The following is a 16,402-nucleotide window of genomic DNA, read 5'->3' as shown; positions in this document are numbered from 1 at the left end:
TTACTCAAAAAGTAGAATTCTCCAACAGAATAAAACAGATTATATCAACCATGTCCTTTTGTTGAAGTCTTTTAAATGGTGACAACAAATTAACCCAATGACAGCTCACAAGGAAGTTATAACAATGCAGGGTGTACTTTAGTACTTGTCAGTAAAGAATACACTAACTTGGAATAGTAAATCACAATCATTTCAATCAATCAATCTCAAATGCAGCACAGGACTTTACCTGGGGCAGGTAATGCCATGTTTGAGAATTGATTGGTGATATAGTACCTCAAGGGTGTAGTACGTTTTTCTTTAAATTAATGAAATTACTCTTAATTAGTGCCATTATCATCACCGCTCTCATTAGCATTTTACAATTTGTTGGGATGCACCTATTTTAGTCATAAATGCTTTATTTTCTGGATAGGAAGAATACTTTTACACTGTTTCACACCACTTAACACATGCAATGCTGTATGACACTGGGGAATCTCACAGTAAATACAGCCACCATTGAACTTGATAGTACTTATACATACTGATAATTTCCCAGAGGGATGGGTTATTCAGCCTATTATGAACATGACTGAATTCAATCTCAGTATGGTTTGTGATGGATTAGTTTTACAGATACGGCAGCAGTAGTAAGAGCAACCACAGCTGAGATGATTTAAATACTTTAATAACATCGCTGTCCACTATCTGGGTATAATCTTAGATCCACCCAGAGTTGTATTGCTAGTTTCGTCCTTATTTCTGTCTTAACTGGGCTGCTTGTATGTTCCTGCTCTATTGCATTCCAGACAGGTACTTTGTTTCCAGAAGAACAGTATCTGCTCTGTGGCTTCGCCAAGTGACCCTAAAAAAGTTACTGGCTCCAATTCTATTTCTCCATTTACAAATGCTTTGACTGTCTGTAATCCTAGTACAGATTGGGTTAGAGAGCCATGATGGTTCTTTCATTTCTTCCCTACACTTAACTGAGCTTTCTTACACTGGAACACATACATTATGCAATACTCTGGTTGAACTATCAATTTCCACTAGATGTAAGTATGGAGAACGGATAACTTCAGGAGTGAGGAAAAGTTCTTCTGCAACATTCCTAGCTGTGCCATCTATCATTCAACAAAATATTTATAGACTTTAAGGCTTTTAAATTACTTTATATATGTTGTTTAACTATGTATTAGTCTGGTTGTAAATATGTATTGCCTTTAGCTTTTTCATCTTCTTAAAAGAATAACTAATAATTCACTTAACTTACCCTGAACATAACGACAACTTTATAATGCATTATTTTATTTCATTGTTAAACAGACTTTGACATTAAAGGGGTGCTCTTATTAGACTATTAAAGGATACAAAAGGACCTTTTATTTTATTGTTGCATGTTCCCATGTGTTGCTACAACTGTTTACATAAGGTGTGTGTATTGTTTAATTCTTTTTTTTTACATTTTTAAATTGCATTCCCTGCCTCAAGATGGCTTCACATGTACCCACATGGACCTCTCAGAACTACATTTCCCATCACCCTCCTGCTCACTGGTAAATCCATTTCAGTTACATATGTGAGAAGGAGGATGATGGGAAATGTAGTTCTTGAGGCAGGGAATGCAATTTAAAAGTGGTCAAAATGTAAAAAAAAAAATTAAAACTACACACACACATACCTTACATAAACAGTTGTAGCAACACATGGGAACATGCAACAATAAAATAAAAGGTCCTTATGCATCCTTTAATATTATTACTGTTTCTTTGTAACTGCTGATAATCATGTGATTCTTGTGAAAACCGCAATCACCCAATAACTAACCATAATACTAGCTACTATAGAACTCAAAACACACTTTACACCAGCATTCAAATATTAAAATAGGGCTAAACCTGGTCTTATTGTAATGTTTAAAGACCAGAATACAATAAATACATCAAAGTGACTCACAGACACTAGTAATTTAAAAGAGTTTAGATCTATTGAATAGACATTTAGTATCTCAGAATCTTTAATGTGAAAGAGGACCTCAAATAAAATAATAATAATCACAAAAACAAGCAAGGTGAGTCACAGTTATTATGCACCATCTACTCCTGGCCAATACTCTCATCTGTAGCCCGTTTAATTAGTTGTGCATACATTCTGTATTTGATTCCAGTCAGTGAATATCCCTTCGTAACTGCACCTGTAATGAAAACACTGTTTCTTGAACATGGTTTGGAATTTCATGATGTTAATGAATGTTAACCGAGGGTTATTAAGCACATGAAAAAAAAACAAAATGTTTGTACAAATAAAAATGCTAATGCTAAAGACGTGATTTGACAAGAACAGGACCGGTGATCCCTGCTGTTATGATGCTCCATCAATTTAATCTGTTTTAATAATGTCTAATAGAATGAATCCTGTTAACAGTACTTCTAATTGAGGGGATCGATAAATATATATACAAAATGATATGGCACCTGAAAAATACATCATACTGAGTCTACTCGATTAAATGATGGCGGATGTAAGCACTGTTGTCATTTACTCTCTAACTCTTTCAACAATGCACACCTGTATACAGGTAATTTCACTAAATACTGTTCTATGTTTGATTTACTTAAACTAATTTTTACATCAATTGAAGTTACACCACTGCTGCCAGTACCTGAAATGGAGCATTTGTAGAGTACAGCAAAGGGCCTTATGTACAAAACTTTAAGCTCTGTTTTAAGGACAGCTGTTAAGCCCATTTTAATGAATTAAATCCAGCTGAAATTAATTAAACTTGTTTTTATACTATTTTAGAGATTGTTTATTAGTGTATTCTCATTTTTCAAAGTACAGTTCAACCTAAGAAAATTATTATAAATTCCTTGAAATACTGTACCATAGTCCTTAAAGTTTTGTGAATAGCCTGTGTTTTTGAGAACAGATGAGAATTTTCTGACACATTTGTGTAGACCTGTATTGGGATGTGCCACTGGATCAATAATGTCCACCAACACCTGTTTCCTTGGACCCCAACTCAAATGATGACCAGATCTAACCTGAGATAGCACAGGCTGGCTGAAAATCTAGTCCCACCAGAGTGCTGTGAAAAGGGTTCTCAAGATAGGAGCTGTCTAAGCCTAATTATCTTGTAACCACAGCCTTAAAAGAAGCAAAAGCGAGTACAACTCACTGATGAAGGAAGTCAACTGGGAAGAGAGAAGATCATGTTAAAAACCACAACATGTGACTCATAGTGTTGGAATCTGTGTGTGGTGTACACCATTTTTAGAACTACACTACCTGCTTGTGCATTTTGATCTGATGAAAAATAAAAATATATAATTTAAAGCCAGTTACAATGCACAGGAGTTTACAGAAGCGAAGTAGATGAACTGTTAAAACCAGTACCTATCATAAAATCCCTTAATGGAAGGGTTAGTGAAATAATCACATATCCCATTAATACTGCTACTTACTAAAGTTTTTCCAGCCATTCAAACGTTTACTAAAAATATATTCAATTTAATATTAGTAATCCCAAGATAAGTCATTTCAAATTCTTATCACCTGAACAGATACCATGCCCCATTTGAACATACATTAATGCGGGGGGGTGAACTGTCAGCAATTAGACACAACTCATTTTCAAACATTTTAAAAATACAAACAAACTAAATAAACTAAAGTAATAAATAATTACTAGCACAAAACTGAGCCCTTTAAACCCTATTATACACCATTATGATGGTATAGATATCATACAACTACAATATAAACCTACTATACATTATTTCTCATGCTTCACCATGAAGGTAGACCTACTTGATAAAAAAACAAAGCAAAAACAGCCACACACCAAGTAACACCAATTGCTTGATAACATCGAGAGGTATTTGAATACTACTAGACAAAACTAGGCAAGGCTAAACCTGAAAGGGCTTGTGCAACAACTTGCTAAGATCAACATTTTTGCCATTAATAAGAAAAATATCATATTCACTTTCATAAAGTAAGAACTGACTCAACACTCAAAAAGTTACTGCTATTTTGTATGAATTAAGTACTGTATCTTCTTATGTTGTGTTCCCAGATCCTTAATCTAAGTTTGATGAAGCAGGAAGTCATTCATCATAAGTGAATATAGCATTTGGTTGCCTGGGTTGCTTCCACTCTTTTTGTTAGTAAAGATAGTGTTAGTAAAGTTCATTATTCTATGAAAATAAGCCTCTGACAACATAATGCTCGTGTAGTAATTGTTCTTGACACAAGTTCACCAGTATTCACCAAAGCTGAAGTGCCTGAAGTACTTCAAGCAGCATATTCAGACTGCTGAGTACTGTCAGTAGCAGACAGAAACCTGTGTTAGAAGTCAAGAAGATTTCCATAAAAATTGGATTGTAAAGGTCCTATGGATAGATGAATCCATCTTAAGATATATGGGTCAAATCACAGTTGTTGTTTATTTTACATCAGGAGAGTGCACGGCACTGACTGTTAATAAACACGGGGACGTAATGAAATGCTGTCCAGGATGTTTTGGAGGAAAACAGACAGGAGGTTTTATAGAACCATGGCATTCTGTACAGTTTGCACCCTCCAGAGAAATGCAGCACCATCTGGTTTGCTTGTGATTAGACTTGGAGCCAGGACAATAACCCAATACACACTTCCAGCATTTGTGATATCTGGTGATATTTGGAGAGAAAGAAGAGGGAGCTCAGGATGCCATGGTGAAGCTGCTATAATCTCAAGCCTATTCATATACACTGCACATGCATAATGGAATAGCCTGTTCAAACAAAAAACCAATGGAAACTATGGAAGCTTATCCTGGTTCAAAGAATGTCATACTTTGCCATGCCTATTGCTAGAGGATTAATACATGTATACAGATAAAAGCCAAACTTCCATACATAAAAAATATACATTTTAAGAAGTTATACTGCTGCAGGCAAAACGCAATACAAAACATGTAGTTGTACAGTATTGGCTTCTTCAAATAACAGTATTGCTATACTGTGTTTAGGGGAGATAGTTTTGTGAATGTTTTGCCTGTAAAACTTCACATTCAAGTTTGAAGATTTACATACGTACATACACGTATGAATATTGAATTGCAAAAGGTAAAGGAACCGCAGCCCTGGTTCTCGGATGGAGTGTCTCTCTATAATAACTATTTACAACAATAAACTAAATTATATACACATGTGCAGGGCCTCAGCCTTGCCACATGGTGGTATTAAGATCAATCTAATAGACCACAAAGTTGGTGTCTGACACTGGTTTTAAACCAAAGTACTAATAATAAACATGGTCAACCACCCAACTACCTCATGCTCTGTCTTGGATTAAAATATAATAAGACAGAATAAAATGTTTAAACTAGATTTTTTTAAAAGTCTGTGGAGATAACATTCAAGACAGATCATTTGATCCACTGTACCTGTAAAAAAAAAAAAAAAAAAAAAAAAAAGCCTTTGTATCTTTGTTACGATAGTCTACCAGCAAATGAATATCAATGCAAATAAATGGAGAAATTATTTTTACAAGGCTTTACTGTGTGCTCCTGACAGACATGGGAAGGCAATATAGAGTTGCAACAAAAACAAAAATATGATCTGCGGTCACTCTTTACAAATGAAGGCTATCTTTATTCTATGTTAATCTATTGTTCTCAGTAGACTACTGAAGCTTACACCAATAGACTGAGACTGCATACACTTAAGCCATGATATACAGTTTCCATCTAAACCACTGTAGGTAGAGAGATCTGCCAGCAGTGCTTTATCTAAATGCAAGACATGTCTAACTGCTTCTGTGAAAACAAATGGACCTTTTCATGGCTCACTGCCATTGTAACTTCCTCTTGTCACAAACGGGTTACCATGGACACAAATTCAGACTCTCTCCTTTCAAACCAGGTCCCTAAAAGTTTATATAATTTTACAAAGAAAGCAGACAGCCAAGCTTTCTTTGGCCTTACTTCATTTTCTAAACCAACATTACCGGTGAACCTTTTGAACAACCCATTCTTTTGTGACTTCCAATACAATCAGTTTAATTGTCAGCAGTCAGTGACATTTCTGATACACTTCCTGATGCTAAAAAAAAAAGCTTTTTTCTCTTTGCCATTCACAACCTCCTAAAACAACCTCAAGAAACATTTACAAAGAGATTATGACTGATGAAAACAAAAGGCCAGTATAACTTACACAAAAACAGGCTAGTTTAGCAAGCACGCCACAACGCCTCAAAAATGGTTGGTAATTGAATTAAACAAAGGCAATCCAGATTTTCATTTGAAACCCTACATGGACAAGGCCCAATATACTGTCCACTTGCTCCAATCCCAGATTGAAAATGAGGATATAAAGATACAGTGACACTTACTTAAGGAAAGCAGTCTTTGTTGTAAGTACTGTGTAGTCCATTAACCCATATAAATCCATGCAACAATAATGCATCATCAATGTAACATTATAAAACAGTAGTCTCAAACAGATTAATATATTTCTTTCACTGCAGAAGCCTCCAATAATTACAGTGTAAGCCCGCCGCACACAGCCTGACACAGTGAGTCAGTGACTAAGCTGAGATTTAAACCGGGAACCTTGTGGTTACAAGCCTGTTTCTTTAACCACTGGACCACACGGCCTCCTGTGATAAATCTGGAAGCAATACATTTACCAGGAAAAAAATGGTTCTTTGAAATGAGGCCTGAAATGACTAAGTATTTTATATCTGTTTCAGCGGTTTCTTAGAATTCTTTGTAGACTGTAGACTATTTTCTTCATAATTCAATAAACATAAAGTAAATTGCGCTATTTTAATTAGAATTCATAAAACCTTTCCATTTTCAAATTCCAATCTGCATGTTTAAAACCTCATAAACGGTCACAAATTCACCAGGATCACCTGCTTTGGGCAGCAGAGCAATAGACCAACAGAGAACAAATGGGAGAGTAAGTAGAAAAATTAATAAAATGGTAATATTTTGTATCAGGGACAGTTTTATAAGTCTTAAAGTGCTGTCAGCATTTTACTTTTTTATACAGAAAATTGCAATGCAGCATCTTTTTTTTCACAAGAACTTCTTCTAGGCAATAGCTTGGCATACTTAATGGGTCTCTAGGGGGGGTTATTTTTTTATTTTTTTATATATATTTAGTACCAAGAGAAAGTTAGCTCAGAGCCATTCAAACGTGCTTATAAAATCCTACTGGAAAGTCATACCAGCGTCTTCTGCTTGACTTTAATTATAATAAATTAATATACTGTATCTGTTTGAAGCCTCAACAGACTAAAAGGTTAAAAAAAAACATTTAATTCAAGTTCTATCATTTTTTTTATTTAAACATGTGAGACAATCACTGAAAGATGCTGTGATCCAACTTTCTCATCTCCATCGGTTCAGGTCTGTTCCAAAGCATGATCTTCCTGACTATCACAACCTTCCAATTTAACCTGGATGAAAGGTCATCACATAAGGCCAGATTCTTAAAGTGTATAGTCTTTTAAAATGGATGTTGAAGATTTTAAGAACAAATCCAAACTACTCTTTGTTTAATTGCAATGTGGCCTGATCTCACATCTTGTGAAGTGATTGCGTCAACACAGGTCATGGGTCAAGCAAGTGTGGGTGGGTGGCTGGAACCAAAGAGATGCTGCATCAAAGAAGGACGAATGGGGGTGACAGAAAAAAAAAATAAAACTTTAGGCTTTTCTGGAATTTGGTTACCACTAAACAAAAAGGGTAGCCTTTGAATAGCAACAAGACATAATCTGTATTTAAAAAAAAAACAATAACATGATTTCAATTGATCTTTCCTAGCGTCGTCCCGAAAGCAGGTAAAAAAAAAAGAAATCCCAGAGCTCAACCATCAAATAGTATTTCAGAAAAATAATCAACATATACTGTATTATTAAGGATGTTCATACTACAGTATATGCCCATCCCAGGTGTATTTCCACTTCCAGGGCAACATGTCATGTACAGTTAGTACGGAGAGCCACAAGCCTGCTTTACCTCATTACAAGTTTAGGTTTCCTGCCAGGATTTATTGAAATAACCCTTTTCTGTCCTCTTGTACAAAAATTGCATTTCATTAGTTACTGGTTTATTGTTACTGAGGCCTAATTCAGTATTTGGGGCTTTTTTAATTGTACAACATTCTGGATTCAATGCTGGATGATTTAACCTGGACTGCTGGAGTACTACCTTTTGCTAAGCCAACTATGGTGCTACCAATGTCATTTCACTCATACCACCTACCATATGTTTGAATGCAATGCTTCAAATTAGTCTTCGGAAAGTTATACTGGGCAATATCCACAATGCTTTAACTTAAGAGTTATTTAAAATATGTCAAAGTCTGTTTTTTAAAGATGCAGTCTACAGTAGAATCGGTTTTGTGAATATCAAACATTATTCAGGTGGTTGAGAAAAAACAAGCACCCACAATACAAAGGTTAGCATAGACAAAATGTCTAATTTCAATTTAAATTCAGATTTCTGGTCACTTTCGTCAGCAGAACAAAGGCTGAACATGTCTGTTAATTGTGTGTTATTAAAACCCTGTCGATATCACTATGTAACGCAATTTACATTGGTCCCTGTATTTATACTACTATTTATATTACTGGAAAGTTCTAGAAAGTTCTAGAAGTTACTCCAAGTTTACTCAGCACTGAATCTATCTGGAATGTTCTGGAAAATAGGTAAATTTCAAAATATCATTGTCCTGGTCACAAAAACAAAGTTTGTGGGGAATAATAGCCATTTTCTATACTTTTGAGGCATAAGCAATTAGGAAATAACACTTACTACCCAGGAACCAAAAAAAAATAAAATAATTTGTTATACGGTGTATTGCATCATCAATTTTGGTTTAGTTGTCTAAAAATTAAACAGCCCAATATAGAAGATAGCATTATTATTTTCAAATTTGCCTCTAGGTTCCACTCTCAGTACTATATTTTTTTGTTTAAGAAATCTAAAGAAGATCGTTTCTAAAGGTTTTGTCACTTGTTTATTTTATAGAAAAAATTTTAGCCCACTGTGACAGGGCGGAAGCCCTGCACATGGGAAATATGTCATTTATTGTATATTTTTGGGTTAATTCTTATAAATAGATTGATTCAATTAATTGTTTAACTGCTGTGGCGCTGTGCATGGAGCAGCAGCTGAAAGCAATCAGCTTTTCCAGCAGGCAGGTGGGCGTGTCTCAGCGGAGCGTCAGTATAAAAACATAGCGATCACTATGATCGGGGCTGCTGCAAGGCCTGACGTTTTCACGGCACCTTTCATTCATAGTTTGTTGTATTGTTTTATTTTGGGTGTTTCTACAGTCTTCTGTCCTCTGTACGATACCATTGCTGGTAGTGTCAGAAGACATTATTGTTTTCTTTTGTTTGTTTATGTGTTAACAAATACTGAGCGCCATGGTGCTGTGTTTCACTGCACTTCTGTGTCTCTGTGCCGCCATTCCGGCTCTCACCTGCCTGTGGAACAACATGTGAGAATGCCACACCCACACACAAATATATTGTTATACAAGGCAAGAAATCAATAATTCTGTACTGTCCAGTCAATAGTATGCCTCTTCTGCTTTCACTGGAGCTGTCACAACTAGTTTTTTTTTTTTTTTTGGACACATGACTAGTCACCCTTGTCCTTGATAATTAATTCACCGATCAGTCGTTAGTATAACATAAAAAAGGTTTTCTATAAGCCACTAAGTCCTGTACGAGCTGTCTGAAATACTAGCCCTGGGTGTTAGCAAGACCACATTATTATTATATTATTATTATTATTATTTATTATATTATTTTATTATTATTATTATTATTTATTATTATTTATTATTAACTCACCCTTAAACATGAGGTGGATTTTTCCGTCTATTTTAATGTCCTTTAAACAACCACAAATAAGGCTGCAAACTCCTGTAGTTTATACAAATGTAAATGTTTGCTGCTACTGCTACTGCAACTACTACTATTGCTAACAATAATAATAATAATAATAATATAATAATAATAATAATAATAATAATAATAATAATAATAATATAATAATAATAATAATAAAGATGTTACTGTCATATATCATACATTTTAAAGGCTGGTACTGCAACTCCCCTTGATTTATTGACACTGACAGACAGCTGTAACAATGTTTGCTTCGCTGTGTAAGGTATCGAAGTGTTGCAACCGTTCCCATGTTAGGAAGCACATTACACGTTCTTACTTTATACTACCCACTGAGAGCTTTCTCTCTCAGTGGTGTAGCCACCCAGACAAATCACTAGCAGACTGAGTGTCACAGTCACATAACCTCACACAAAAGACCTAGGACACCCTGCATGGATACGCAGCGAAGAATACTGGCAACACTGAAACACATTCTCTGGTAGCTCACACAAAACAAATCCTGCAGCTGACAGCATAATTCACAGAATACTGAAACCCACTCCGACTTGAGGGCTAACTTCCAAATTTTTTTTTTTTTTTATCCAGCTCCATTTGTTATAAATGGAAAGGAAATAAGAATTTTTTGGCTAAATGTATTTTGAATGCAGTAGAGCCTGACATAGACTCATCTGATCATACACACCCCTATTACTGACTACTAGAAATGTGTTTCCTTTTTTTTCAGTGAACATGTGCTATGGTGGAACCATGGTAAGAAAATACTGTTCGTAACACTTTTCTATAAAAGCCATTTTACATGAGTCAGCATGGAGTACTGCACCTTATTCCTAATCAAAAGTGACTTCATATTCCACATTGACAGTGAAATTATCATGAGTACATACAGAAGCAAGCTAAAGCAGGTATATTAATAACATATATCCCCCACACAGCTTTACATTCAAAATAAGAGCTATAGTATCAGTATGATGAAAAAGTTGATGACCATAACATAAATCATCATTATTACAGAATAATATAGAGTAAGAATTTGCAATTAAATATTTAATCACAAGTTGATAAGAGATTATCCAGATTTATGCAAAAAAGTGTGACACACAGACACCTCCATAAGGGCCCAGAATATAATATTCTCAATAACAACCCAATTTCATGACAATTGAATATCCGGTTCTCCCCCCACAGGACAACTTCAGAATCTAATACTCTCAAGAACTTAAACTAAATCATGTTAAAACCATGTTTCGTGATGATTAGGTAAGGGACTTGAAGTGTGACAAACGTACTGCCAGCCGCAGATAAAAACATCTGTTAACAGTTTCTATCCAAACATGCCAAAGTATTATACAGTAATTAGGGGTCTTATGAAAAATTATTATTATTATTATTATTATTATTATTATTATTATTATTATTATTATTATTAAACACAGCACGTATCAGCCCAATGTGGTCCATTTTAATTATCTAAACAATGGTGGATTTTAACATCACAAAACAAAATTTATAATCATGAACTTATTTCATTGTACTTTTGCCATATGCAGCAATGTTGATAAGTGGTTCAATAAATGTCACCAGTAAAAATGAAGTTCAAGAGCAGCTGTATTAAGATCAGGCACTGTAGGAGCATTAAAACGGACTACAATTTGTCTCGACCAAAAAGGTAATGGGCTGCCCCAAGATACATTATTTCAACTGCTTGTATTCTGGTCACATTCTTCAGCAAAATAAAGTCTGGAAATGTCTCTTTGTGTGGTAGTAAAAACTTCTACCTATTGCTGTATTGTGTGTAAGATCATCAATTAAGGTTAACTTTTCTATAAATTCAGTCAAGGATTACTAATTCCAAATTTGTTTCAGGTTCAATTTTTTCAGGTTCAAAAAACTCTGTGTGTTTAGTTGTCCATTTAAGTAGTCTTAAAAGGTTATTCAGAACTTACCATAAAATACCTTTTCTAATGGGGTTTGCCACTTGTTTAATTTATAACAGTCTATGCAAGGGCCATGCTTTAGATCTTTGTTATAAAAAAATTCTCACCAGTACTTTTATAGGTAACCCTCTTCCTCATCTGTGTCTATGTAAACAAATACAATAACAAATGTATAGCTTTTAACAAAAAGCAAGATACAACATTTGGAACCAGAAACAAAGGAATGGCAAACTCAAAATACTAGATCCATGTGATGATTCTGAATTAGCACTCACCATTCTAACCATCATAATGTAAAAAATTCAAATTAACACAAAAAGGTATTAGGTCAAAAATGATGTGTAAAAAGCGGCCACTTTGTAATATATGCTGATAAGAAAAGGGCATCAAATCATTTATTGGAAGTTATTTGGTTCCCATGGACACATATTAAATTATTGAAATAATGACTACTTAAACTAACATGTTTAATAACCAAAGGCACTGTGGTGGTCTACAGTAGCCAACCCTAATTGATCGTGGTGTCTTTGACTTTCTCATGTAGCCAATGCTATTTTATGTGAAATGAGACATCAATCCAACAGGACCCACTAGCCCTTGGCGAGAAGGACTGGCTGTTTATCAGGTTCACACCCTCACAGTATCTGGTGAATCATCATTATTTTAACATGTGTTATCTTTAACACAACTGTCTGGTTGCTTTTTGTTACTTGATCAAAAGAGGCAACGGAATTAAAATGTAATCCTAGGTCTTCATGTCTTTAAATGTCTAGTTGCAGAATTACATTGGTATTGTTTTGGGGCTGCTACTGTACAAACTAGTTTATGCTTGAGAATTGCACAGTGAAGTAGATGCCTTGCTCTGCAAATGCACTAAATGGCAGGAGTGTGGTTTCCATACACCTTGAGAAAATACTACACAATTTCACACCAAAAAAAAACATTTACCCCTGAACTAAGTAAAACATTTCAGTATACGTGGACCCATTACCTCAACTCAATCATTCAGTAAACGAAACCATTATAGAGCATGTGGCATATTGACAAAATATTTCATGTTTGGCATTTTAGTATGCTCTGCTAGGAACTGGATTGAAAACCTGTTACAAGTTTATCAAAACTCCAACTCAAAAACCCTTCCCTTGTTAGAGTTGTTGAGAACTGTCAGATCAAATCAATCATACAGTGGTAAACAGTGAATGCATTCCTCTGCCATGACTGTTACCAGACTTGGATGAATTGTGCAAATATGCTGAAAATTAACAGTCTAACTAAAAAGATATATTTTCTTTAACAATACAACCTGAAAAAAAAAACAAAAAAACAGATGGTGCATAATCAGTGTTTCATTCGCTTTCATAGATTTTTCACACTCACACATGGCCATAACTTCCAATGAAATGTCACTTCCTTTATACATCGGAATTCCTCAAAGCACCCTTTAAACCATACACAACATAAAGCAAAAATAAGGGTCACTATAGAGCAGGTACCAGCACATTAAATATCCCAGTTCAAAAGCTCTCTAATACAAAGGGATCTTTTTTGCACTAATAAAGGCTGGATTGGCAAGCTATTTAAATCTTTGTCTGGATTCACATCCAATAGGCCAAACCAACCATATCAGTCCTTTGTAAGAAACTTTCATTCTGAACAAGCGCATAATAATGAAGCTGGGTTCAGAACTAGGGCTTTATAATACATTGTAATTCAATCAAATTCAATCTTTTTTTTTCTTTTAATTTTAACAAGATTCCTACAAAAACTGTCATTGAACGTGGTGGATAATTACTGTTAAAAAATTAAAAATGCCTTTGTATTTCAAATATATAATTTAAAAAACAAAATATTTTCAAGAAACGAGAAACAGAAAATAAAGTAACATCTAACATAATTTTGATATTTTTTAAAAAATAATAATAATTAAAATGTACCAAAACTGTATGGGTAAATTCAAGTACAAATTCTTACATTTTGATTACCCAACTACTGGCTTCCTTTTGTACAATCTGAGCACACCAGCAGGTAGGCAAAATCCTGGGCAACTGGAAATGATTCTAGGTACAGGGATGTAAAAAATGTTGTCTGCACATATGATCTTGACATTCATTCACCACCTATAATTCACAAAGGATGCCACTTCAACACCGCCATTTCACTAAACTGAATTAAATATTTGTAAAATATGTATGTTCTTACTCTTGCCATGCTAAACATGACCTACCAGTATATTGACACAGCCTATAGATTATTTGGCCTTTTCCATTACTTCTTCTTAACCCTATTTTACAGTAAATACATGGAGACCATTAATTAATATGTATGTAAATATAGTAGTCCACAACCAAACTCTCTTCTCATGAAGGTCATGATACGTGATTATTTGGTTTCAAAGATACTGATTCACACTAATCTTGAATTACCTGTACCTTACCTAAGGTAAAATTAGGTAGTCGGTGATTAGTGATAACTGGGGTCTGTGTAACCAACTGATAGGTGCTTAACTTAATGCTCCTTCAAAAATATATTGAATTTGAAATAAATGAGCATTAGCTTTTGGTTCTTAAGAAAAATATCTTTCAAAAGCCTCTTCAGTATGATTTAAATCATTCATAGGTGTACAGTACTGGCTGTGAGTTTTGGGTGTGGGTTAGGTTTAACATTTCAAACAGTTTATTAATAATAATAATAATAATAATAATAATAATAATAATAATAATAATAATAATAATAATAATTTTTTCACAAGACTCCTAATTATTATTTATTATTATTATTATTATTTAGCTCAAGGTATAAAATGTATTCACGTCAATGTAACAAAATTAACTGATACATTTAGTAATTGTTAATTAACTATAGGCTACTTTAACAGTTATATGACACAGATCATAATCATCATAATGGGATGGGAAAACAAGCTTTTGGTAATGCCACATGCATGTAACATGAAGCGATCATGTGTGATATAAACAACAACCTTGTTATTTAGATGAGTACCTAGTTTTTGACAAATGCTATAAACAGCCAGGTCAGATATTACTGCTATTATGCGTTTATGTTAATCCTGGCAGTTTAAAAAACGCTAATATAAATATGTATTACAAATATTCTATTGATCATATAGTCTGGTGGGAAAAATAAATGTTGGGAACTAAACTGATACATTATTCCAGCATACGAACTTCCAAGCAAACCGTTGTCAGTCTGGCTCAGACAAAATGATCGCCATTCGACAATGTGAACCATGTTAATGCTGCGTGATATCATGTAAAAATACATTATGTATTGGTATTCAGTGTCAGAGAACATAACCTGCGATTTTTGTTCCTTACCCATTTCACAGATGATGAGAAGCTGACAGAGCGCCAGAAAGCTTCTTGAAATTGACACTTTCATATTCTTCCTTTCCAAGACCTGGACCTGGTTGAAATTTCTAAGGAAACTGAGTTTGCAGACAGAGAAACGTATTCCCAAGACTCGTGAAGATGCTATACTCGATTCATGCCGGTGGTAGTTCCTTTTTTCCCCCCCTTACTCGCTGTTGCCTGGAGTATCGCAGCCTGGAAAAGACAGCAGCACCAACAGTCTGTGAATGAGAGGAGAATGAATGTGAATGTGCGCCGCCCACAACATTTTTCACACAACACCACCGCGACACCATTGCAACATCCACAGGAGGAGCTACGCTCCCCATGCATCTGGTGGTATTTAGCAGGAAAAATAAATCCATCCATAGTTCTCCTTGGAAAACGTTGGTTTGACAGAGCCTTTCCAATCATTAAACTAGACTGTCATTGCTTGAAACATGCCGTGCCTATCAGCCTGGATACAGTAGCCAGCATTATCCATTATGTATAATATCAAACTACACTGCAAAACAAATATTCAAACAATGAAGGTGAAATCAGTTCATCACATTATTTGAGACGTTCTGGCATTTTAAAAAGTACAACAGAGAGTATGCTGAGGGTGATGCCATTAAAGGCTGAATAAGAGCAAGGAGCTATGACCCAAATGGGGAATTAGCAATGACCCTGAAATCTATAGAGCTATCAAGTGGACCTTGAGTTATAACATAGTAAATGGTGGTAAACGTGTTCTTTTTAAGAAGAGAAACACTGAACAGTCAACAATTAGGTATGTCATTAGTCAGACTGACCACACATGCAGTTGCAAAGTTTATGAAATATATTTATACTTCTTTTTGTAAGAATTTCAGTCTATAATGAAAACTAAAATGCATTCTGCCATTTGCATAACATTATCAAGCTCAGGCGGTCTTTTTCTTGCAGATAACTTGATGATGGGCCCATGTATTGGACTTTCGACAGAGACTACTGGAATTCTTTCTTCACTGGTCTATTGAGCCTTGTGCAGGTAGTAGCGTTTCCCAGCCAGGATATTGACAAAAACAAAAGCACATTCAGAACCTGACCTTCTATCCCTGTTATTTTTATTGGTTAAGTATCAGGAGATTCTGCTGTTGGCGTACACAACTATTTAACAGTTTAACCCCTGCGCACCTCTTGGCTGGACTAAGGATTTCTTACTGTCCCCAAAAC

At 34.8% G+C, this 16,402-nt stretch overlaps 1 protein-coding gene across 8 annotated transcripts in view; it reads right to left on the bottom strand.

Moving 5' to 3' along the window:
• The window catches only part of ptprz1a (protein tyrosine phosphatase receptor type Z1a), a 59,631-nt gene extending 44,185 nt beyond the window's left edge, over positions 1 to 15,446 (bottom strand). For 4 of the 8 annotated variants that reach the window (XM_041257588.1, XM_041257590.1, XM_041257589.1 and 1 more), the window contains exon 1: positions 15,173 to 15,446. In XM_041257588.1, coding sequence (XP_041113522.1) covers positions 15,173 to 15,236 — 64 coding nt within the window. In that variant the 5' untranslated portion in view covers positions 15,237 to 15,446. The remainder of the gene's footprint in view (positions 1 to 15,172) is intronic. The other 4 variants (XM_041257593.1, XM_041257591.1, XM_041257595.1 and 1 more) reach the window with 2 other exon arrangements.
• Between the last annotated feature and the right edge of the window lie 956 nt (positions 15,447 to 16,402).

The sequence above is a fragment of the Polyodon spathula genome, chromosome 8, assembly GCF_017654505.1.
Source record: "Polyodon spathula isolate WHYD16114869_AA chromosome 8, ASM1765450v1, whole genome shotgun sequence".
Classification (NCBI taxonomy): Eukaryota; Metazoa; Chordata; class Actinopteri; order Acipenseriformes; family Polyodontidae; genus Polyodon; species Polyodon spathula.
Note: the sequence above shows the minus strand (reverse complement) of the source record. Positions and strands in the feature narration are given on the sequence as shown.